The sequence below is a fragment of the Uloborus diversus genome, chromosome 1, assembly GCF_026930045.1.
Source record: "Uloborus diversus isolate 005 chromosome 1, Udiv.v.3.1, whole genome shotgun sequence".
NCBI classification, from domain to species: Eukaryota; Metazoa; Arthropoda; class Arachnida; order Araneae; family Uloboridae; genus Uloborus; species Uloborus diversus.
Window position 1 is genome coordinate 32,634,254 of NC_072731.1, and position 25,537 is coordinate 32,659,790.

The following is a 25,537-nucleotide window of genomic DNA, read 5'->3' on the forward strand; positions in this document are numbered from 1 at the left end:
TATATGGTGGTAGTTTTCTTTTCAGTTGATTGACCATTATTTCTTTTTGCTTATCGAATTCTGTAATCTTACTATCATTTTATTCCACTCATGATAAAAATTAAAAATGGTTTAACTAAAAATGCGAAAACTCGCCAAGGCTACTTTGCTTGCACAATACTAAAACTACTATAACCCTAAACAAATTTGGCGAAACCTTTCAGCTGAGAATAAAAGGAATAAAGTAAATTCTTTCTCGGTTAAACATTTTTCATTTTGTTCTACGATAATAAATTCAAGAAAATATTTTGCATACTGTCCATTCCAACTAAATGCTGCTGTAAAATATGATTAGTTAAATTAATTTAAGATTAAAAAAAACTCATATTCTTACAAATTCATACAAAACAATAAAAAAATTTACCTGGTATTACGTTATCCAATTTTGTTAATCCAGACTTTTCTTGTTTACGCTTCCACCATTTAATACTTTTTTGAAAGAAATAAGAAAAACTAACATTATTTTGAGAAGCTCGAGAATACTACTAAGGGACGAATTAATTTCTGTAGCTGAAAGCAAACTAAGACACATCGATTGCGTTAATAAATACTCAGAACAAACTGCCTGTGTTTACGTCAACAGACACACGTGATGCGCAACGTGGCAATGTTTTAGGTGCAGACGCAGTTTTATAAATCACCGCAAGGTAGCGTATTCGAGCGCTGGAGTTCCGAATTAGATATAGAAGAAAGTAAAAATCACGAGAAATACGCAGACGACAATCTATTACGATTTATCTTTCTTATTGTTGCATTAGTAAAGCTATTTTTATTCGCAAAAAAAAAAAAAAAAAAACCTCTTGGAGCGATTGGCGTCAAAATTGAACCAAAGCCTGTTTACATATGGATTCACATATATTCCAAATTTTAACCAGAACGTAGCATTACTTCTTGAGATAGGGCACTCAAAATGGAAAAAAAGAACGGGTGATTGCGCTACCCCCTTTTTAGCTGTTGACACAAAAATAAAATCAGTTCTTATACCCACTAAGGGCTACTTGCCGATAAATTTTTTTTTCATTCCGTTCATTATTTCTTGAGATACAGCAGTCACAATTGACGACAAAAAACGTTCTATAGCTCAACCCCCGTTTGAGTTATTGACACCAAAATTGAATCAGCACCTGTTCCTGTTAATACCAACATATGGACCAAATTTTGTTTGATTCCGTCAGTTACTTCCTGAGGAATAGCAAGCACGCGTAAGTCGAAAAAGTCCCATTGCTCCACCCCCCTTGGAGGAGTTCGCGCCAAAAACTAATGGGCACAAGTTCACATAGAGGCACATATGTGTACTAAATTTCGTTCTATTTCATGCGGTAGTTTTTGTTGTAGAGCGGCCACAAAAAACTGGTCACACACAGACGTGACACACATACATACACACACATACATACACACACACATACATACACACACACACACACACACAGACAGACAGACATTTTCCAAAAATGGTCGAAATGGACTCTGCACACCTCAAAACGTTCGAATCCGTCAAAATTCGAAATTCGAAAATTTGCACGAATCCAATACTTTCTTCTATATATTAGATATAGAAGAAAGTAAAAAAGGGAAAAAGAAGATAACATTTTGAAAATTGACACTAAGCGCATTAAAGAGGTCTGAAATTTTTTTTGTCTTTCTTCTTATAGAGTAAATAAATAAATTTTTTGAAAAGGCAGGGAAAAATTTCCGAAATTCGAAAGGAAATTTCGGAAAACAAGTATCTCCATTACTGTAGCAAATTCGTGTATAAACCTGAGGGAAAACGAATAAAATGACAAAGATAGGATGGATATAGGAAATTATATATTTTATTGTTTTACATTAAGATACGTACACAATAAAAAAAAGGCTAATAGAAAAAGAATTTAGTTCAAGTCTGGGGGCGGCTGCAGCCTTATAGCCGCCCCCCTGGATTCGCCACTGATGTTCAGCATAATGATGCCAGTTATGCAAATTTATGATGCCCCCTCTAGTGAACAACGACTCATCTGTCCACAATATCTTTCTTAGAAAATGGTGATCTTCAGTGTCTCGGGGGCTAGTAGCCATCTGCAAAATTACCCGCTTTTCTAAATCTGAATTGCGCAGTTCTTTGCTAGAGTAAAATGATACGAGTAATACTTGTTTTGGTGCAATGTTTTCATCACTTTACGTTTTAATCATCTTTTATAGCAATCGAGCGTGAACTCACACTTGGGTTTTCCACTACTCGGTCCAGCACATACTCCTCAACATCGGCAGAACGGTGATCCTGGCCCCTCTCGAACAACGTACCAAATGAACCTGTCTCCCTGAGCTTTCGATGTATAGAGGCAAACACAGCTCGATTAGGTGCAGAACGATTTGGGTAACGAAGACGGTATTCTTTCTTGGCTCTGCGAGCATTACCATCACAAAATCCGTACACGAAATGCATATCAGCGTACTCTTCGTTAGAAAATCGAGACATACCCAAAAATCGAGAAAAGAATATAGCAACTTATCTTTAGAAACTTTAACGAAAACTTTCAAAAACTAAAAACACACTCTCCACTGACTTATTGTAGAAACAATTATAATTCTAGCATTTTCCAAAACACATTTCGCAACTCCAACGAACTATAGGGGGCACTGAAGTCACTGTCTAATGGCGGAATTGAAAACTAAAACAAACGCACATGGTAACGAAGAAAATGCTAAAAGTGTTGTGATTTTTGTTCGTACGTATGATTGTTTCGCTTTATTCTTTTTAAATTAATTTTCAAAGTCTTGTGGATATTCTGGCCCACGTAGAAAGAAATGAGAATTCAAGAAGCATTACTAAACGTCAAACATTAATGCAAAGTACGTAGTTCGTAGTTCTAAGCAGCCATTTTCACGATGTTGAATTCGATATTTATCAATTCTTGATAAAACTAAATAATAATTGTGGCCTGACAAGAATAACAATTAATGCTAGAAAATTTAATTCGCAACTCCAACGAACTATAGGGGACACTGAAGTCACTGTCTAATGGCGGAATTGAAAACTAAAACAAACGCACATGGTAACGAAGAAAATGCTAAAAGTGTTGTGATTTTTGTTCGTACGTATGATTGTTTCGCTTTATTCTTTTTAAATTAATTTTCAAAGTCTTGTTGATATTCTGACCCACGTAGAAAGAAATGAGAATTCAAGAAGCATTACTAAACGTCAAACATTAATGCAAAGTACGTAGTTCGTAGTTCTAAGCAGCCATTTTCACGATGTTGAATTCGATATTTATCAATTCTTGATAAAACTAAATAATAATTGTGGCCTGACAAGAATAACAATTAATGCTAGAAAATTTAATATGACATTACAAATTATTACCAAAAGAAGATGATACTTCTTTGCTTTGCTTTGGCTAGCGCTTGTTTTCCATTTGTAGCTGAGTTATTTCTCTTGAATTCCCGAATCGGTTAATTTAAAAATTTTCTGTTTCGATTTTTCTAATTTCTGAGTTACGATTTAATTGTGTCATGTTATGCAAATCATCAACAAAATTCTCACGGATATATGGTGGTAGTTTTCTTTTCAGTTGATTGACAATTATTTCTTTTTACTTATCGAATTCTGTAATCTTACTACCATTTTATTCCACTCATGATAAAATTTGAAAATGGTTTAACTAAAAACGCGAAATCTCGCCAAGGCTACTTTGCTCGCACAATGCCAAAATTATAACCCTAAACAAATTTGGCGATACCTTTCAGCTGAGAATAAAAGGAATAAAGTAAATTCTTTCTCGGTTATTCATTTTGTTCTACGATAATATATTCAAGAAAATATTTTGCATACTGTACTGTCCATTCCAACTAAATGCTGCTGTAAAATATGGTAAGTTTAATTAATTTAAGATTAAAAAAACTCCCATATTCTTACAAATTCATACAAAACAATAAAATTTTTTACCTTGTATAACGTTATCCAAGTTTGTTAATCCAGAATTTTCGCTTTCACCTATTATTAAGGAAATAATGAAAACTAACATTATTTTGAGAAGCTCGAGAATACTACTAAGGGACGAATTAATTTCTGTAGCTGAAAGCAAACTAAGACACATCGATTGCGTTAATAAATACTCAGAACAAACTGCCTGTGTTTACGTCAACAGACACACATGGAACGCAACGTGGCAAAGTTTTAGTTGCATTCGCAGTTTTATAAATCACCGCAAGGTAGCGTATTCGAGCGCTGGAGTTCCGAATATGACATTACAAATTATTACCAAAAGAAGATGATACTTCTTTGCTTTGCTTTGGCTAGCGCTTGTTTTCCATTTGTAGCTGAGTTATTTCTCTTGAATTCCCGAATCGGTTAATTTAAAAATTTTCTGTTTCGATTTTTCTAATTTCTGAGTTACGATTTAATTGTGTCATGTTATGCAAATCATCAACAAAATTCTCACGGATATATGGTGGTAGTTTTCTTTTCAGTTGATTGACAATTATTTCTTTTTACTTATCGAATTCTGTAATCTTACTATCATTTTATTCCACTCATGATAAAAATTGAAAATGGTTTAACTAAAAACGCGAAATCTCGCCAAGGCTACTTTGCTCGCACAATGCCAAAATTATAACCCTAAACAAATTTGGCGATACCTTTCAGCTGAGAATAAAAGGAATAAAGTAAATTCTTTCTCGGTTAAACATTTTTCATTTTGTACTATGATAATATATTCAAGAAAATATTTTGCATACTGTCCATTCCAACTAAATGCTGCTGTAAAATATGGTAAGTTTAATTAATTTAAGATTAAAAAAAACCCCATATTCTTACAAATTCATACAAAACAATAAAAATTTTTACCTTGTAGAACGTTATCCAAGTTTGTTAATCCAGAATTTTCGCTTTCACCAATTATTAAGGAAATAATGAAAACTAACATTATTTTGAGGAGCTCGAGAATACTCAGAGCCGGCCTTAAGCCGATTAGAGCAAAAGAGCACAATGGGGCCCCGCACCAATAGGGGCCCCGCTCTAAAAAAAAATTTTCCCTCGCAAAAATAAATAAGAAAATAAAGAAAACAAAAAGTTCAAATGAACTAAACTGATAATAATCATAATGTACTTAACTGATATTTAAGCTGGGGGTATGGAGCTACTTTCAGTGTAATTAAGGGAGTAAGGGGTGTTCCCTGAGACTTTTAGCATCCCTATTAAAGTAAGAAAATAGCTGTCCATAGAAACCTATTTGAAACTAGTAGTATCAGATAAATTTCCAGAAGGAAAAAAATAGAACATACTGCCAGTTGAACATTTTTAAATCCATATCTAAGATAGACCATACCCGCTGTACCCTATAACTTTCGGTCAAGAGAAAGGAATTAGGTAGTGGGGAACCAAAGTACAAATTTTTAATGATTATCAGCAATTAATACGGGCCCCTATCCCAGGATCTTACTATCACATTGGCAATGCGGAAACTTACCCCCGAGTCTCCGAAATTTCAGGAATCTCTAAAGCTATCTTTTTAATTTATTTCATTTACATATTTACTTTTATTATTTTTTTACTTTATTTATTTGTGTTGATAAAAAAATCTTAAAACTCAGCAGCAATGACAATTTTTTTAATACACAGTTAACACTAGGTGCAATTCTGAAAAATAAACAAACAAAAGATGCTTCAAATACTGCGTGCTTTTATTAGCGTAAAACATCTCCGTATAGTCGGTGGAGTTTGTGCAAAAACATTTCACTTCCGGATACCAGTATGAAATTTTGTACAGCACTTATGTTCATATAAGAGAGCAAAAAAACCCGGGAGGCAATTGATTGGAGGTCAAGACCCCCCTGTGGTGACGTCATCAAAATGGCCGCCATGTATTGGTTAGCACGTTGGTTTAACTGCTTAAAACTACATAATTGGTCATAATTTTGTAAAATTCAAATACATTATCTGAAAGCAGTTTAAAAAAGCTCTTCAACAGTGCTTAGTTATATTTTCTACTAACGGTACCCGCACGGCTTTGCTCGTAGTAGAAAAATTAAAAGTTCATTTGATTCGCCTGTATATTTACAAACAATGGATGATGAATTTTTCCTCAATTTGCTATGTTAATTTGCTTGGCCATTTTACGATTCCTTCCTTCCTTCCTTCCTCAGGTGCACGACAGTCCTGGGTGGGCCCTGACCTTTTCAACAATTGTTTCATGTTACGGTTCCACGTTACGATAATTTTGTAATTTACTCGTCCACGTTATGATAATTTGCTCGGTAAAATATTCTTAAAATTGAAATAGAAAAAGAACAAAATCGAATTTTCGAAAAATCGCTTCGAGGTGCACACCCCATGTTACAATTTAATTCTGTGCCAAGTTTTGGGAAAATAGGCCGAACGGTTTAGGTGCTATGCTCGTCACAGAGAGACATCTGGACAGATATCCCGACAAACTTTGAGCTTCATTATTAGTAAAGAAGATAAATAGTTTAATTATTATTACAATATCAACATGAAAATTGGTAGGAAAACAATGACTTCCCTGTATTCTGCGATATTGGAGTAAAATTTTTACTGTTATACCTGCATTATAAAAGAACCTTTCCAATTTCATTAAATTTAAATTTGTACTTCATGTTTTAACATTTTTTGTCAGTATATTACTTTTATATTGAAGGAAAGAAAGGTTAAAATGCAGAAATAATCAAAGTCACCGCCCCAAATGGATCGAGAACTTAATTATTAATGCTATCGTATAATAAAACAATTTTGTTAAAATGCTTTCATTTTAAATATAAGACAAATTGACGAAAATTACATGTTTTAATACAAAGAAAAAGTACCTGTTATAACAAAAACCGTAGTAAGTTTTTTTAAAGAACGTTTTACGTATTACACTGACCCTCACAACTACAAAGAAGTGTACAATTCAGATCTGATTTGACGTATCGACAGCGTGTAGACATCTCTTTGCACTTGCCTGATATAAATTCCTGAATTTTCTCCATTGTTATTTCGGGGTGTGCATACCAAAGAGGATCAAACTCTTCACCGATTTTTACCCATCCCCACTGATATGGATCCAAGAGCTGAAAATTTTGCTGAAGACATTTTGTCCATAGTAACTACTGTAATATTGCTCTCTTAAGGTGATGCAGAAGATCATTGCTAGATGGTGGAATACAGTCAACTGGTCTGTTTTACTGGGTGAAGAAAATTCTCCTAGCTTCATTTGCGGTTTCCATTGAGCTTGATGAATGATACGTCAGGACTTCGAAGCGCTGAATAAGAAGGAAATGCTCATCGTCTTCATTAATGCTCTCGGGTACTTTAGTATAGTGAAAAAAAACTTTGTCAGCATCTCTAATTGCCATCCACATTTTCCATGCAGTACCTAGTTTTACCAATGCTGGTAAAACTAGACACCGTGTGCTCATGCAAAGGCATGAGAACAAGGCAGAAGATCTGGAACACCCTGTGGAACTTTACGGTGCAAAACGTAAATTCGAAGATACCGCAGATATTTTCCGCTTCCATACTCCACCCATAGCTCTTGCAGTTTCGGAATTCGGAACATAGCAATCACTACATCATCACTGTCAACAGTTTTCACGGTGATCTTTGCATGACCTGAGTATTTCGAGTATTCATGCTGCACATATAGGAATAGCCTCGCATCGACTTCTTCGTGGGATACGGTAGGCATGGTTTCAAAACTGTTCTTGACTCAAGCAATTACAGTGTCTTTGTAGGAGCATACAACCTGATTTCCATCTGGTAGATCCATCTTCACGAGATTTTCTGCCAACAATTTGAAAAGCTCCTCTTTATTTTCATCTTTCGCAAGAAATTTAGTAAATGACTTTGGTATCAAAACATTGGATTTAATACTCATTCTTGGTCCAGATCCTCTCTATTGTCTCGTGTCGCTTTTCAAACTTCCTTTTGAATACCGGTCAAAAACTAAATCTACCCTATGAACGCTTTTAGTCTCATTAATATTCACAATCTGATCGCAATTTTGTTGGACAGTTCCAGTAGACTGAGGAACAAGCATGGAATCAGTGCAGACCCATAAATGGACAATTGCTTCCGGAATAGCTGTCAAAACCAGTCCAGTTGATTGGACGATACAAGAAACTACGTCGGATTTTTTTCTTTGTTTCCTAAATTTGCCGAGGTTCGATATAGAAGGTGGACATGAGCTGTTTTCATGAGAAAAAATTCTTTTACATCCATTTGAATAACTTGGCAGGCAACATATAGCTTAGTAAAAAGAGTGCTGCCCCTCCTCAAATCAACAATGTTTTGCTTGTCTTTGGACTGAACAGATATATTTTTCTGCTCATCAAGAGGAGATGGTTTCTTTTAATAACATCATGTATGGATAATTTTCTTAACACTAAGCGATCTTCTACAAATGTATTGAATTGGCTTGCGCTGACATCACAGAAATGGCACTTTTTTCCGAGAGAACAATTTTGTTGCTGTTTACTGTAGTTAAATCGTCATCTTCGAAAGGATTCCCGTGTTCTTCAAATGTTTCAACTAGGCTGGAAACATGAGTTTCATACCGAATACAAAAGCTTCTAGTATCTTCATGTATCTAGTATCTAGCTTTTCAGTATTGACGTCAGACTTTAGGCTCTGATTTTCTTCAAACTCCCCAATCATGCACAACTTCTTGTCCAGCAACCATCCACTGTATTAATGACGCCTCATGACTTAAACGTGATAGATTAGTTGATGATTTTAAAATCAATTTGTTGTTTTGCTCATGCAAATGGTCGTGTGCCATCCTGGAAAATTTCCTCTCAGTTTTGGAGCCAGATAAATTTCCCCTATGAAACTCCTGAAAAATAGCGGGATGCATTTCTGGTAACTGCTTCCAATTGAACAGAAATACTGAAGGCCATCGGGCATAACTTGTATGATCAAGAACAAACATCCATGGACATATGTTCTCAAGAGTGACAGTAAAATCTGAGAAATTTCCTTGACGAATAGTGCGCACCAGATTTAAAAATATACATTCTAGCTCCATGGTGATCTTCCAGTACTTAAACTGAGGCAATTCTTCAGATCTTCGCTTAACCCAGTCTGTAAATGTTTCCTCTGTATCTCTTTTCGATTTTGATACGCTTTCTCTAACAGAACTTGGAGAGTAGTTACTGCAAAGTCGTGAGCTTATCGAACTTCTCTTCATATGCGAAACTTTTAGTGTTCTTTCTGCTCTTCCCGATGTTGTTTCATGAGCTTCTACTAGAAGTTCAGTTCATCCACTTCCTTCAAGCCATGTACCTATTGCAGATGAAACAGCCATTTCTATGTGGAGACCACCTGACATGACCAACATTTTATCTTCGCCATACTCATTCAGCATAGCCCACTGAATAGATTTTAGCAGGGCGTAGATGGGACCTTGATTACTAACACTCAATTTTAAATATTTTACTTTTTCAAAAGCACATGAAAGAAATGATTGCAAGCTAGGTTAGTATTTTGAGGTCACATGGACCAAATAAAGGAGAAACATTTATTCTAAATAATATTACGAATTTTAAATACGTTTTGTTTATTGAAAAGGACATAAAGAAATGAATACAAGCTATATGATAATTTTAATGCTAGATGGAACCAACAATTGAAGTTATCGATTTCAAACCGTAACAGAATTATATGACTGATCTTTATTTGATATTATTTGCTACAGCATTAACCAGTCAAATATTCAGTTATTGAAAATTATATCTGAATAATAAACATATCACTATGGAATTAATTATTGCCGAGAACAGCAGAGCTCTGCTGGAAAGAAACGAGCTAGGTGGACTGCAATCCTAAGTTACAGCTTATTGGTGGGAAAAAATCGAGTAGTCGTTCTGATTTTTGCCGCTAGACGGCAGACGTTCGCACTTGCAAGAGAAGTGAATTATTATGTGACAATACATATGTGTATTGAATCCGGCAAGGAATTTTTAATTAAAAGTTTCAGTGCGGGTTAGATGCGGCGGAACAGTTGGAACAATTCAATGAGAATGCCCCCCCTCCCGCCCCATGTAGTTACGTTATTGCAGTGAAATTTTTTTAACTCTTTATTAAGGGGGAGGGGGGAGAAGAAATGCATATTTTTATAGTTTATTTTAGAGATTTTAATTAGTGTAGCTATTTTTTACAGAAGAATAATTTCTAATGGCATTTTGAGCAGTTAAACGAAACTTTTCACCTTTCCGCGACGGCCATATTAATGACGGAAATTTTAATAACTCTAAAACTACTTGTCTTATTAGGAAAAATCAATATCTCTTAAATAGCTCTTTTAAAGCTCTTTCAGATGATATGCATTCATATCACAATATAAAGATCTGTAATGTAGTTCTAAGCAGTTAAACGTACGTACTTACCTTTTCAAACGGCCATTTTGATAACGTTAATTGTAATAACTCTAAAACTATTTGTAATAGGGAAAAAAGTCAAACACTATTAAATAGCTCTTTTAAAGTGCTTTTAAATTATATACTTTAATTTCGCAATATTAAGATCCATAATAGAGTTCTAAGCAGTTAAACGAACGCACTTTTCTTAATAAGGCGGCCATTTTGATGACGTCATCACAGGGGGTTCATGACCTCTGATCAAATGCCTCCCGGCGGATTTTTGTTCTTAGATATGTACATAAGCACTGTGCAAAATTTCAGACTGGTATCCGGAAGTGAAATGTTTTGGGTATTTTTGTCACAAACTCCACGGACTAGTAACAATTCTATGAAGCAAATTGCCATTAATATTCTAACGTTTCTACCTATAGCCTGGAAATAGGTTTTTAAATCTTCAAGCCCAAAAAAATTCTTGGGGCAGCGACCAAACCCTGACATATCTCCTAACGTGACTGAAGATGCGTTTTTAAAATTCAATTTAAAAAAATTCAGGAGGAGGCTACTCAAATGCCCACCCTTACCTCAACTTTATCACAAAAAAACTGACTAAAATTACATCATTCAGTTTCAATTTTAAAGGATTTCCAAGGAAGGAAAATTCATAATTTTCACCACCCTCCTCCCCTTCTTCTCTAACGTCTCCAAAGCAGGGGCATGCACAGAAATTTTGGGGCCCCCTTTCTGTATTGTTTACCCCTATATTTCACCCCTAGTTTAAAAATTATTGTGCCTCCTTCAGACTCGGGCCCAGGCCAACAGGTGTCCCATCTCTCGCCCCCCCCCCCCAGAGCCGATCCTAGGGTGTCGGTCGCCCGTGTGCAAAGACCTAATGTGCCGCCCCTTTAAGAGTAATTTGCATATTTTGAGTAATCTTTAACGTCTATATAAATCTTTCTTTAAATTTCTATGCCAAGTTCGAATTTAAAAAAAGAGGGGGGGGGGCAAAAGAATGATCTTATGAAAAGGAAGAAATTTTTTTTGGTAAGAAACTCCTTAGGTATAATTTATATCTTTGAAGAAAGTAATCGATAAAAAATTTACTAGTCGTAAAAACGCATTTTGTAGTCTTTCTTCGGTGACATCAGAGAAGGGATGGAGGAAGGGGAAGCGTGGGGGGAGGTGTCACGGGTTCAGGAGAGGAGGATTGCTTCAAGAAAATTATCGAAGTTGGCGTAGGAAAAATATTTTTAATTAATTTTAGCTGTGTTTGGTTGCAAGGACAAAAGAGTCAAGTATATTCAAGTAGCATGGAGAAATTTTCGAAATTGACGTCAAATATCGCAATTTTAGGAACTTTTTCGAGACTTTAGGTGAAAGTAATGTTACAGTTTTTCCTAAAATTCTTTCAAAATTGAAATCAATTTGAAGCTATTTTTTGAGACCGTAGCTTAGGAAGGATCGACGTTCTTCCCGAAAAATCTCCGAAACTGAAATTTTAAACCTGCAATTTTGGGTTACCTTTGTTGACGTTGCAAGAGGGAGGGAGATTCAATCGTCTCCCATCGAAAGATTTCGAAATATAAGTTTAAAACGTAAATTTAGGCCGTCTTTGGTGACGGTAGGGGATCTGGTGGCTATCCTCGGCACTATTTTTTCCAAAACCTGTTTTTGGCTAGATTTGAAAACAATAGGGGAAACGTGAGAATATTCCGAACCAAAATATTTTTCGGAACTGAAATCCATTATAGGCTATTTTTGGGAAGGAAGAATTTTGGGGCTCTTAAGCAGATATTTCTAGAATCGCAATTTTATATTATCTTTGGTAACGTTAACAAAACTGGGAAGCTTCTACGGATCTTTCGGATATTTTTCAACATTAATATCTGAAAAATATAAATATAGACCCACCTCACACCGATAATTGATGGATATGCCCTAGCGCCGTAAAAAGTTACATAAGCCTGGCAGTTCTCCTCCGGAATTCTTTAGAAATATATGTCACAAAATCGTATTTTAATCATTGTTTGATAACGATGGGATTAAGAGCGGGCGGGGGTTCAGTGTGCCCTCACGAACTGTGTTTTTGAAACTGAAGTCAATTTTAGGCTAGTTTAGGCAGGAAGCTGTGGCTCTCCACGGAACCGTCTAAATACGAAATTTTAAGATAACAGTGATTGCGTTGGAAAAAAGGGGGATCGGGGGATTTTCCCCAAAAGTTCTTGAAACTGATGTTTGAAAAACGCAATTTTAGTTTGTTTTCAATACGTCAAGTGAGAGGGGGTGGAATTAGGGACTTCTCCAAAGACGCTAACTGAGACTGTCTTTGGTAGTAATGTTTGCGAATGGATTTCGGGGTCCTCCACTGCAAAAATTTCGAAAAATGCCAAAGCAATGTTATATGACGTTTGATGATAGGAAGGGCTGTCGTCTGAAAATGTGCTTTGAATTTTGGAGCCAACATTTTTAAGCTATGTTTGATTAAGTTAATGTGGAAGAGGTGAATCAGAGACTTAATTGGGTCCTTAAGATCGATGGTTACACTAGAGAAATTTTCCGAAAGTAAAGTCCTAGAAACGCAATTCTAAGCCTTCTTTAGTTTCGTCAAGGAGATCATGGCATCCTTTTGGATCTTCGTTTTGGAGCTACATTTAAATTTGCTTCCCGGGACAAGGGCCCTGTCCTCCTAACTGATCTAAAACCGGGCAGTTCATTCAAGATTTTAATCAGAAAAATTGTCGTAAAGAGGGAAAAGAACAACATTTTAGTTCGTCATTCATATATGTTACTCTCAAGGGAGTCGTAATTTTCCACTTTCTCTCCACGCATCCACGATTGTTAAACACAGAGTTTGTTACATAGTTTGTTGTTTGAAATGCTTGCGAGAGTATCTAATCAGTATAGCTTTTTTTTAATAAATAAAATATGTCTTCATTGCTTAGGTCTATAAAAGCTTAGGGTTTAATATTAGTGGCCGCCGTCGGTGCTCCTTTTAGACGGCACCATTTCATGCTTCAGAAGGGGGCCTTTCCCCTCCCCTGTATCCATGCCTGATTACCGGTTCTATCACAAACTTTGCAACCAAATGAAGCATGTGTGTTGAAAGTAAATATTAATGGACAATGAACCAACACAATGTTCCCTAACATTCTATTTTTCTTAAACTATGCTATGCTGTCGGGAAATCGACAAATACTTTGACAATTGAACATTTAAAAATCAGCATATTTATTCTACTTATTATAAGTTATCTTGTGAGAAATTCTTGAGGAATTTTGCTTGATTATAAGAACTATATGATGCGGCCTGCGGCCGCCCCTTGCTTTGGCCGCCCTTGTGTGGTGCACACTCTGCACACCTGCTAGGATCGGCCCTGCCCCCCCCCCCCCCGCTGTGCACGCCCCTGCTACAAAGGCAGACTAAAATAGTGTTTTTAAGATTTAAATTTCGAAATATTTTCTTATAAAGGTCTCTGAATCCCTTTTCCTAACTATAATGACCACTTTCTTTAGAACCAGCAGAATTGCTTAAAATTTCCGTTTTAGAAAATACTACTGCGAGAAAACCCTTCTTTCTCATGGGTAGCATAAAATTGATTTCAGTTTCGAAAAAAATTAAGGGAGAATCTCTTCCCTTTTCCTCCATCGTTTCCAAACAAAGCCTAAAATTGAGTTTTTAATACTTCAATATCGAAAATTTTTCATGGAGTCACTGAATCCCCTAACGTCACCAATGATAGTCTAAAATTGCGCCTTAAAGCCCTCGATAGGAGATCACCAAGTTCCTTTCATCTCCATTTTCATCAACATCACCTTGGGACTAAAATTTCAGAAAAAAATTCTGAGAGGACCCTCAATTCCCTATCATTGCCAAAATTAATCTTAACTTATCTTAATTTTAAAAATAATTCGATATGCGGGGAACTTCTGCCTTACTACTTTCCCTTCATTTTACACAGAATTGTCCAATGCGATTTTAGACGTCAGCTTTGAAGACTCTTCCGGGGACAGTGGGTGGTTTATCTGACCTCGAACGCCCCCCCCCCCCCAACCCTTGTCTCCGTACCAAAACTGCTTTTTTAAAACTTTAATTTCGAAAAATCTCCCAAGAAGAGCTCCCATGTTCCCAGCAATTCCGTTCCACTTCTGACATCCCAAAGACGGCTGATTTTTTGCATGTAGTCTAAAATTCCTTTTTTAGAACTGATAAATTGTGGTGCATTTTCTTTTTCCGTCTAAGCTGTAAATTGCGTAGGCCGCTCATACGAGAGGGGGGGGGGATGCAACTGCCCGCTCACTTCCAATGGGGAAGGGAATTGCCCCCTCACTTCTCATTTTCTAAAAGTTGCACAGTAATGATCGATACAAAAATTATTTTTTATAGGTGGATTGGTTTATTCCACGAAAATTAAATTCCAACTAAAAAAATGGACTTTTCTAGTGTTATTTCACGATAATCGAACTTTGAATTGGAAGAAGAAAGTCTACGGTGGCCATCCGTCCCGGTTTTGGAGGCAACATTCCACATTTTTTGGAATTAATTTAATCAGTCATGTTAAAATCCCACAATATCGTCCAATTTTACAAAAAAAAAAAAAAAGGGAACAAGAAATCAGCAGCCGGGGCGCCGTTTCCTAACCCCCACACATCTTTTCACCCCCCTTTTCTCGTGCACCAAAAGCATGTGATTGAGCATATTCTCAGAGCTATTTTTCTTACATTCTTAAAATGTACACTTATTTATTTATTTTTTTTTTTTTTGTGTGTGTGTGGTCATTCATTCATTCATTTCTTTCGGTCGGCACTTCTCGAATTTGTATCACAGTTCTGTAGGGCCCCGCCAGATCTCTCCAGTCGGGCCCCGCATCTGCTAAGGCCGGCTCTGCCCTTTCGTATGGCAGATTCGATCAAACTCACCCTGTATACTGGATACACAAATTAAGAGCTACGTGGAGTACGACACAACGTGTATAAACATTACTTATTAGTTCCTTAATAACTTACAAGACCGCATGTAGCATGGTAGATAGAGGATGCGTCTGGAAGTATCGAGGGTGTCGGTTCGATTTCCGATGGAAACACATCGTTTTCGTCAGCGCATTGTATATTTTTAGTATTATCTTTGCGATAATTTTATTTTTATCACCAAATAAATTCTATTCGCATCTCCGGCAAACTATAGGGGACGCTGCAGGCATTGTTTAATGGTCTTAGTAAATGACAGAAACGGTTAAGGTCAGTAAATGACATTTTTGTTAGTATGTATAATTCTTTTTTTTTTTGTTCTTCATCCTTTTGAAAAGATTTTTCAAAGTCCTTTGATTATTATGACCCATGTAGAATGAGATGAGAAATCAAAAAGTATTACGAAAGTGAAAAATTAATGCAAAACACACAGAAAGTTGTTCTGAAGCAGCCATTTTCACGATGTTGAATTCGATACTCATAAATTTTTGGTTCACTTCAAACATTTTTATTTTGTACTGTTTTTTTCTATACATTACTACTTATTATGTCCAGTTTCGTGACATTTCCGGCATTTGTTGAAATTTTTGTCACATATAGTGCACATAAGTGACCGTAAGATTGTCAAGAGTAACATTCAATACTAGATAATTTATTTCTATGACTATATTATTGATCAAAAGAGAGATGATAATTCATTCTTCTATTTAGCTGTCGCAAATTGTTTTATTTATATAATTAAGTTATTTCTTCGAATCGTTTTTTTTAAATTCTCGCTGTTTCATATGCTTCCATTTCTGAACTAAATGATAAAATTCTGTCATGCTTGCTGTGTGAATCAACTACAAAATGCTGGCAGTTCTGTTTTAAATCATCATGCATTTAATTCATTCGTCATGGAAATGATTTAACTGGTAAGCGAAATCTTGTCAAGATACATTATTCTTCGCACAATACTAAAACCATATTCCTATAAACAGATTTTTAGCAAAATTCTACCACCGATAATGACAGCTTTGCAGAGCAATGAAGTCAAGTTGGCAAACTATTTTAGCGATAAAAATTCCAAACTTTTATTTTTTATTGTTAAAATTCTTTACGTTCTTTCTGAATTTTTCAATCCGTTCTGCGATAAATATTTTAAAGAATACTTATTTGCATACTGTCCATTTCATTTTAATTAATTGTAAGATCAATATTTTATTTTGTATTTGCATTGAATAAAAATCAGTCAGAGGTAAAGCTTGACCATGGAGAGATGGCGGATGACCTTGAAGCGGAATACATTACGCCACATACGAAAATTTCTCAAGGAAAAAAATTAATGTATGCGCCGCATTCGCCATAAGCGCCGAACCCAACATTAAACAACTTAAAAGCACAAATAGTAGTAAAGAAAGCTGGAATTAAATGCAAATGAAAGAAATATTTTTAATTCAACAAAACTATAAAAACTTTACTGTAAATATAAATTTCTACCTTGGGAGAAGACATTCATAGGTTTTAAAAGTGAGGGAAGCGGACTCTTCTCTCAATGCCTCGCCAATGCCAAACTAGTAGCACAAAAATATCAATCGACGGAGAACGACATAGGCCAACGTTCGAATATCGAACAATAATGGATAAGGTTCTTGAAACATATAGAACTATGTCGAAGTATATTTTTTCGCCGATTTGATTTAAAAAGTCATTTTTACTGCTTATTTCGACGTTTGAAATCAATATTTATGAAAAGCGATAACACAGTAATTGTTATTTATATAAAATCAAAAGCAAAATAGAAAATGGCAAACATCGAAAAACGTTGTTATAGATTAGAAAAAATTATTAAAACACCGATGTTTTTTGACGTGTCCGATGTAGTTTTTCTACCTTAAACGTTATGTTGTGCTTACTGCCAGCAGCAGGACGATGTGGTACCATCTACTGGCAGTACTTTCAACGTTTTTTAAAAACTTTTTTTACTTTGAAAAAAAAAAAAAAAGACATGCGTCGTCGCAACGGCAATTTTATTGCTTTTTTTCTTGTATGCGCCGCGACGCTTATTCTCGAAAATACTGTAGTAAGAGGCTCGTTCTCGCTAATCCGATCTATTACAAAATAACCTGTTGCAATTGATGTTTTTGCTTCAAGGTCGTCTGCCATCTCTCTGAGGTCAAGCTTTACCTATTTTCATATTGACACGTTTATCTAGTGTTTAAAAAACACAACAGAATTTTTTTGGAGTATTTATTTCACAAGAGTACAAATTCTGATAAAGTAGATGAGAATTCAGTAAAATATGGAGCTTATATATGTCCTTACACAAATCATTTCATGACATGAAATATACTACATAATTCTTAAAAAAGGATGACACAATTATGAAAGTATAGCTATGCAGCATAAAAGGTGATATAAAGAAGTAAAAAATTGCTTCAAGTTCTAAGACATAGAGTTCAGGTGTTTCTAATTCCTAAAGCCTGCTCTAATTCTGCTCTTCTTTGATTAACTTTGCCATAAAAATAACGACACACAGCTTCTTGAGCCCATGGTTGATAGTAAAAATCTGATCTTCTTTCTTCTTCAGGGTTACCAACCACATCGGTCATAAGCTAAAATAATTAATAGGTATTTTAATGCACAGAAAAATAAAACACGTGCATTGTTTGTACTGTAATGAGTAAAATGTACCTTTAGATCTCGGGTTTGAGATATAAGCCATTTGTAAATAAACTGTTGAGGTTCTTTTGCAAAGCTCAAAAAGAATTCTCTGTTGGTTTTCAACTGGTTAATTGTTTCAACAGTCTCATGAATCTGAAATTAATGAATTTATTTAAAACAATGAAAATATAAAACAGCTTCATGCTTATTTAGTTTTACTAATTACACTAATTAAATCCATATTAGTAAATTATATATCAAGCATATAAGTTCCCTTCAGTATGACTTAGAAATGAAATATTTTTTTACTAGAACTGCATACAAGCACTAAATAAGTGTTCCTTGAAGGAATTAATTAATCAAGCAAAATATAAGAGAAAGAAAGTCTGTAACAGATTTGAATTGAGAGAAACAAAAACCTGGAAATATTTTTTAATAATTAATCTGTAAAAATCAGATTGCAGTTAATAACAAATGAAAAAATAGGTTCATTAGTCTAAAACAAACACAATGCAAAGTAAGGAAGTTAACCAAAATAGTTGAAATGGAAAATGACATGCATTAGGACACACAAGTTTTATTCAATAATCGCAGGGAAAAAAAGGGGGGGGGGGAAAAGCTTGTATTCTTTTTTCCTAGATTTTCGTGTTATTTTCAGAGCAATTACACAAAGTTACTTCTACCAAACTTATTTCTTTCTTTATTTAAACCCCACCAATCACCACTGTACCAACTCTGGTGAGGGTTTAACCCGATGTAGTGATTGGGGGGAACAAAACAGTTCACAAGCGACCAAGCTTGGTATATATGGAACAATTTCCATATATATAGATACACATACAAAAGCATGAAACATTAAAATAAACAAAGTATAGAAGTGAAAAAGAAGTTAAATGAGACTGTGATTGCTGCTAAATACAATATAAATGACAATAAAAGTTCTTTGAAAGATTTTAGGTTGGATACATCAAGATGGATATTTTTACATGAAACTGGACGAGAAAAAATATGTGTAATATTTTTGGAAGAAGAAAGGTTGGAGTTGTAAGTGTAATTTCTTCCAAATTTAGGAATTCTATTTCACATTTTGCTCATTTGGACATTAACTGTACACTGAAACCTGTTTTTGTGTGGTCTTTTTATTCTGATGTAGCAGTAATTTTTATGGTGAAAACAATTTTTACAGCTACTCGTGAAGTATTGAACAATTTTTTTAATGTGATTTTTTTAATGCGGTCCCTATCCACTGCACAAAAACAGGTTTGAGTTCATCCAACTGTCAATGTGGTATAGGTTATATCCGCTAAACAAGACTAAGCACTTCAAGTTAGACCTAAGAACAAGAAAATTAAAGAAACTAAAAATAGGAAATCTTTAATAGTGGAACATTGTTGAGACACTATAATTGGAGCAAACCTATTTGGGCAGCAAAGGGAAAGTTAAGCAAATCCTAATCACAGCATTACGAAGCTACCAGGTAAGGTTTGCATCCACTATAATCAAACTTTCTGAGGCAAAAACTATTTGCCAACCTTCCCCTATCAGAGAGTTTATGGAAGCTTTACATGTACACAAAATGTATACAGAAAACTAAATGAGTCTTCTCTCCAGTTCTGCATAGTTTTTACATTATTTTATAGCATAAAACCCACAAGTGGCATACTTCAAAAAAAAAAAAAAAAACTTTTTTCATGTGATACAAAGTTGTTATATTTTATTTTAATAAAATATGTGTTCGAAATTCCTTGAAAAGCGCTTCAATTTCATTTCTCCTTAAGTGTATTAACTATAAATTGTCTGAATGGCCAGGATGTATAACTCTTGTTATCTATTTTATAAATCTCTACATAATTTCTATTAAAGTATGGTATGTCTTTTTTACAACTGATTTTTTACATTTAATTTAATGTTGTGTTTGTTGGTGTGTTGAGGGGAGAATCAAAAACTAATTTAACTGAAAGCTGGTGTGGATAAGTGACATTGTGTTTTCTTTAATTCCTCGTTCTTCTTCTCTGTTGGTTCATGTCACCAATTTGTTGAACCAAAAACAGTTTTTATTTTCCTTTATCTCAATTTGCAAAAGGGTACAACTTGAAAAAAAAATTTTGTTTGCCTATTTTTTCATACATTGTTGTTTTAATTATTTCTTATAAAAGGGCTCAAAATACAAAACTTTATATTTAAGAATTCTATTTCAAGCAGTATCAGCACGGCAATGCTCCTACTAATTTAAAGAAAGTCTGTTGAATAAAAAAAATCTCCCCCCCCCCGATGTGAAATGATCATTTTTCAGAAACACCTTTTAAAGTCTCTTTGGAATTTAAAACTTCTCAAAAACATTTGAAAAGATTAACAGTAGCTTTAAAACTCAAAGTAATCATCCAACTGTCTAGTTCATTGCTTAACGAGCCAAGCAATCACGCTACAGTAACCCTGCCCTTAAGCGAATGAAGCGTTTTTTTTACCTGCAATTTGAAATGTTTCAACAAATAACCAAAACAACCCCATCAAATAGTATCTTTTCAAATGTAAAATTCTTTCACAACTCGATTGTTTGTCGCCAAACTCGGCAAGGATCACGCTACCGTAACCAGGGTTGCCAGATTTAAGAACTGTAAATACGGGGCAGGCTTCTAGGAGTGAAAAGGGGGGGGGGGGATATTTTTGAGGTTGAGGGCAATTACTGGTTATAATGTATTTTTAAGGGGTGATATACAGCCAGAAGATTCCTCTTAGTATGCTCATGTTAATGTGTGAGAACATTTTTGAAGGAACTCTAACTAGAAGAATAAAGCAAGCAATAGACCGAAGTTCAGTATACAGGTCGACGTTGATAGGAACAGGTGCTAATTAGTTTTTACTTGCGTTCGAAAATTTTTCTTGTTAAATTTGACTACCTTATCTGAAATAGTAATGTAAGGAATCGTGGAGCAAAACTTGTTTTTTAATGCCACACCAGTCAATGGAGAAATCTGGATGAGTAAAATAATTTTAATGCACTATACATGTGGATTTTACAATTCTGTCAAGAAAGTCCAAAAATTGCAATTTTCTGTTTATTGGTGCATTGTATGTAGAAGTCTATCCCGCATCGAGCCATGTGAAGGTAAATCTTTAAAAAAAAAAAACTTTTTAATTTTTTACCTGGATTAAAAAAGCGCGCTTCCCATCTTTGCATGCGCCAGAAAAAAAGGTTTTCCTCTAGAATTATCATAATGTGACTTCGTTTCTCTAGCTCTGAGGTACAGAATTGATCAGACATAGAATTAAACCTTACAATTTGAACAAGTAAAAGAAGGTAACAAATACAATCTAAAATTTAAACTCTTAATGATTATTATATTATACTGTCTGACCACGGATTGTATGGAAAGACAAACATCCGTTTTACTGCCGGAAATGGACGAATCTATTATTTTTTACCGATGTCAGCTTTTGCAGAAACAGTCTCATTCAAATGAGCGGAATTCGCGCATCAAATATTTACTTTTCCCCCTTATTCACATAGATTCGTCTTATCTGGACGTTTGAAAATTCCATGCAATCCGTGGTTGGACAGTAATATGGATCAATCCTATGTCTTCAAAAACCATGCTATTTGTGTGATTTCAGTCTTGTAGCAATTCTTTTCAAATTTTTATGTGTCTTCAAGTTGTTATAAAATTCATCACAACGCAAGTTTAATGAATACATAGCCACAATAAGCTCTGCTTTAATAAACTGAACAGAACACTTGTTTCGTACGTCAGTCCACTTCAAATTCATATGTGAAAATACTCGTTTAACAAATGAATTAGATCGTGGAATGCTAAGACAAAAGGAAACAACTTTAAGCAAATTTGGTAACTCGGAAATTTTCTAAAACAACGTTTGCCACTTATCGCCTACATTCGTATCTTTTTGTGCAACTAAGCTATTAAGAACTTTCTTTATTGATGAAAACACATCGTATAGATCATTTACTGATACTTTATTTTCAATATATAACTGTTCTACAATAGCTGACAAGTCAGAAAACTATTTTTTATCCCTTTAAATCATTGGTCTCAAAACTACAAGGGGATTTTTATCTGTGAAATCAAACCACTCAGATAATTCATAGCTGTATCAAGAATTTTCTGGTATCCCTCACAGACATTGTATTTTTCTACCGTCTAGATGTTTTAAGGTTTTAGTGACGAACAATCCATAAAACTTATCTTCAAATCTGCTCTCTAGCTGCTTTACCAAATCAGTCAAAATAACATCAAGTTCAGCTGCATTTTGAAGTTTTCTACTGGCAACTTCAAAAACGGGAGACACATTACTAAGAAAATAGAAAACTAATGCAACCTCATTGGTTTCACATGTTTCAGCTGCACTTTCTTCATTTAAAAGCAATAATTTTCTATGAGGCTTAGGGATGGGTTCTGCCTCGCTGATAAAATAATTCATGAAAGCAGGCCAAGATTTAGTGAGTCTTATCTACCTAGCCATCGTGTCTAGATATGCTTTAGTAGCTCTTCAAACTCCAGGTTAGCAAACTCAAAAAACTCTTTTAGCTCATTCCGCTTAACTGCAGATCTAGAAAAATGTGAATAAATTTTTGAAACAATAGTTTCGACATCAATTTCTAAAGCATCAGCAGCATAGCGAAATCAATTGTTGACCGAACTAAACACCTTGATGTAAGTAAATTTTTGTTTTGCTCTCTAAGTAACGTATATGCTGACCACTTTGTTCCAAAATTAGCATTGGTATCGTTGGCTGAAAATGCTGAAACTAACTGTAAATCCAAGTCTGACTCAATGACATAGTCAAGCAGTTTATCACATACTTTGTTGTACTTTACTTTTGTCTCTTAAAACAATGTCTTGTTTCGTAAAATGTTGTTACTAGCTAGAATACGGGACTTTAGTCGTCCCGTATGGAAGTTCCCCGGGACGCGGGACAATTTTTCAAAATACGGGACTGTCCCTTGAAATCTGGGACATCTGGCAACCCTGACCGTAACCCAGTTCTTAGCAGCAAAGCAAAATCCGATTGATTAGCTATCCCATCTAACGAAAAAAGAAAATTTTTTCGTGAGATATTCAAAAATCGTCGTCAGTCAAAAAAAAAAAAATCGTAACAAAAATTTCATTGAAATTCAAAGCAGCTCAACAAAGCAATGAACTACATTTACAGTTGATTTAAAGCTTAAAATAATCCTCCATTGCGATCGCCTATTTCATCAAGCGACCACACTACCAAAACCTAACCTTTTTGCGAGTGAAAGGGATTTTTTTTGCAATTAAAAATGTTTCGCCAAATAAACATAAAGGCATCAAATTACATAAACAATAGCTTTCAAAAGTAAAACATTTCGCAAATCTATTGTTTATCGCCAAACTTACCAAGTGACCACGCTGCCATAACCCAGCCGGTTAGCGCATGATGCAAACTCCGATCGATTAGCAATCCGATCAAAAAAAAAAAGTTCCTTGAATCAAAGGAATTCTCCCTCCCCCCTCTGATGTAAAATAATCAATTTCTTTTACTAAAATGCAAAAACACCATTTAAATACCTAAAAGAAATTATTTGTAATTTAAATATTTCGCGAAATAAACAAAAAAATACATCAAAATTACAGTAACAGTAGCTTTTAAATTGTAAAATAAACCTGCAACTCTATTGTTTATCGCCAAACTCACCAAGTGACCTCACTACAGCAACCCACCCAATTAGCGAGCGAAGTGAACTTCAACCGATTAGCAATCCAATATTTTTTTACGAAAATGTTTAAACGAAAATTACCCAGCAGGAAAGCAATGTAATCAAAAAATACAGTAGATCTAGGGCGAAAAAGAAATCCTGTATCCCATACCCCATAAAATGTAAGAAAATTTAAAAAATATGCTTACATCATCGTCATGTTTGCTCCTTCTTTTCTAATTTCTATTTTAATGGAATGTTCGCATTTATTTATGACTGGATATATTCATTTAGCAAATAATTTCACATGTTTATGGATCATTCAAAGACTATTTGGCAAATTACTAGGGTTTTTCATTTGGCAGACTTTTACTTTAAATGGCTTGGTTTAATTATTTGGAAAATTACTTTTCATTTTATTAGTTTTGTTTCAAGTCTTTTTCTTTTGAACAACAAACAAGTACAGTGACAAAATGATGCATGGTTTGGCCAAATAAGTAGTTTCTCTTTAGGTTAAATCAAACATGTTAACAATAAGCTAAACAAAAACAATCGCCAAGAATAATAATGTGCCGTAAAGTACCTACAACAAAAAAAAGGTCTCTGATATATTAAAGGTAACACTTTTCAAAGAGAGTCGACGGCTCTTTAAAATCCTCGTCTGGAATAGTTTCGAAAATATTCATCAGAATGGATCTAAGAGAATGAAAAACACCTTTTCAAATAAGAGAAATATTCCTTGATATCACCACTAAAACCAAACATATCATTCACCCTTTAAAAAATTGTTAAAAAAAACAGTAAGAATCAGATTTTTTTCAAAGACTACGCATCCATTAAAATCACACATGAAAACATCGACTTGCGAAAACCTAATCAAAAAGGAATATATTTAAAATGCCCTGCTACACACATACACACAGGCAGCCCCAATGCACTGAAAACCAATTGCAAAAAATTTTACTTCTCAATACTCAAGCAAGAAATGGCAACAAATAACATTATTCAGCTTTCTTCAAGATAAAATTAATCTCGCACAAAAAAAGGAGGAAGAAATTTCTATTTGAAATAAATTAATTTTTACTTCAGACGCTTATAACTTTTTTGTGGTCATTTTTTGATGTCCGCAGCTCTAGTCCATGCGAATATTTTTGAAATAGTTATTTTTTATGGGTTTTCCAACGGTACAAAAACCCAAAAAATCGGACCATTTCTTGGCATAGACGTATGTTCAAGTGGATGTAAAATTGAGTTTTTAATCAATATATCCATTAATTAGTATCCTACGTCGATGAGGCTGGAATATTCGTAACCCTCATAAAATTTTGATTTTTTTAATACCTGGTTCGACCGTGAACTTCAGCTCGTTCTTGAGAATTTTGTATATGAGTGCGGAACATTCCCCATCCCGTTTCACCCCTTTAAAATTGAAATTTTAAAAATCCTTTCTTAGCAGGCGCTTACGTTATAAAATTAACCTGTGTTCCAAATTTCAGCTTTCTAGTCTCAGTAGTTTTGGCTGTGCGTTGATTATCAGCAGTCAGGACAAGCTATTTTATATACACAGATTAAAAAAGATTTTGCCGGAGGAGAAACCTTCCTAAACTGGGGATATTCTATACCCCACTTAAAGTCTTTCTCTGCATCATTTTCCTGGTCTAGGGTTAGCTGATATATTAAATGTTGGTCAGAAAAAAAGAATATGTCTTAAGGCTGTGCATCCACTAATGCATGTTTTTATTTCTGAATCATATAACTATAAAAGTAGCTAACAGAAGAAAAATGAGTAAAAAAGCTAATGCTAAATTAACTCCATTAATGCTGATAAAAATGTAAAATGAAATATTCAATGTAAATAATGAAAGAAACCTTAATTTTAAGTCTA

The 25,537-nt window shown here is 34.6% G+C and overlaps 1 protein-coding gene across 1 annotated transcript in view; it reads right to left on the reverse strand.

Moving 5' to 3' along the window:
- Positions 1-17,562: 17,562 nt before the first annotated feature.
- The window catches only part of LOC129234533 (brahma-associated protein of 60 kDa-like), a 33,452-nt gene continuing 25,477 nt past the window's right edge, over positions 17,563-25,537 (reverse strand). Inside the window, exons 12-13 of the mRNA XM_054868548.1 lie at positions 18,009-18,131; positions 17,563-17,929 (exon numbers count right to left, since the gene is read on the reverse strand). Of these exons, the coding sequence (XP_054724523.1) occupies positions 17,774-17,929; positions 18,009-18,131 (279 nt within the window). The 3' untranslated portion in view covers positions 17,563-17,773. The remainder of the gene's footprint in view (positions 17,930-18,008; positions 18,132-25,537) is intronic.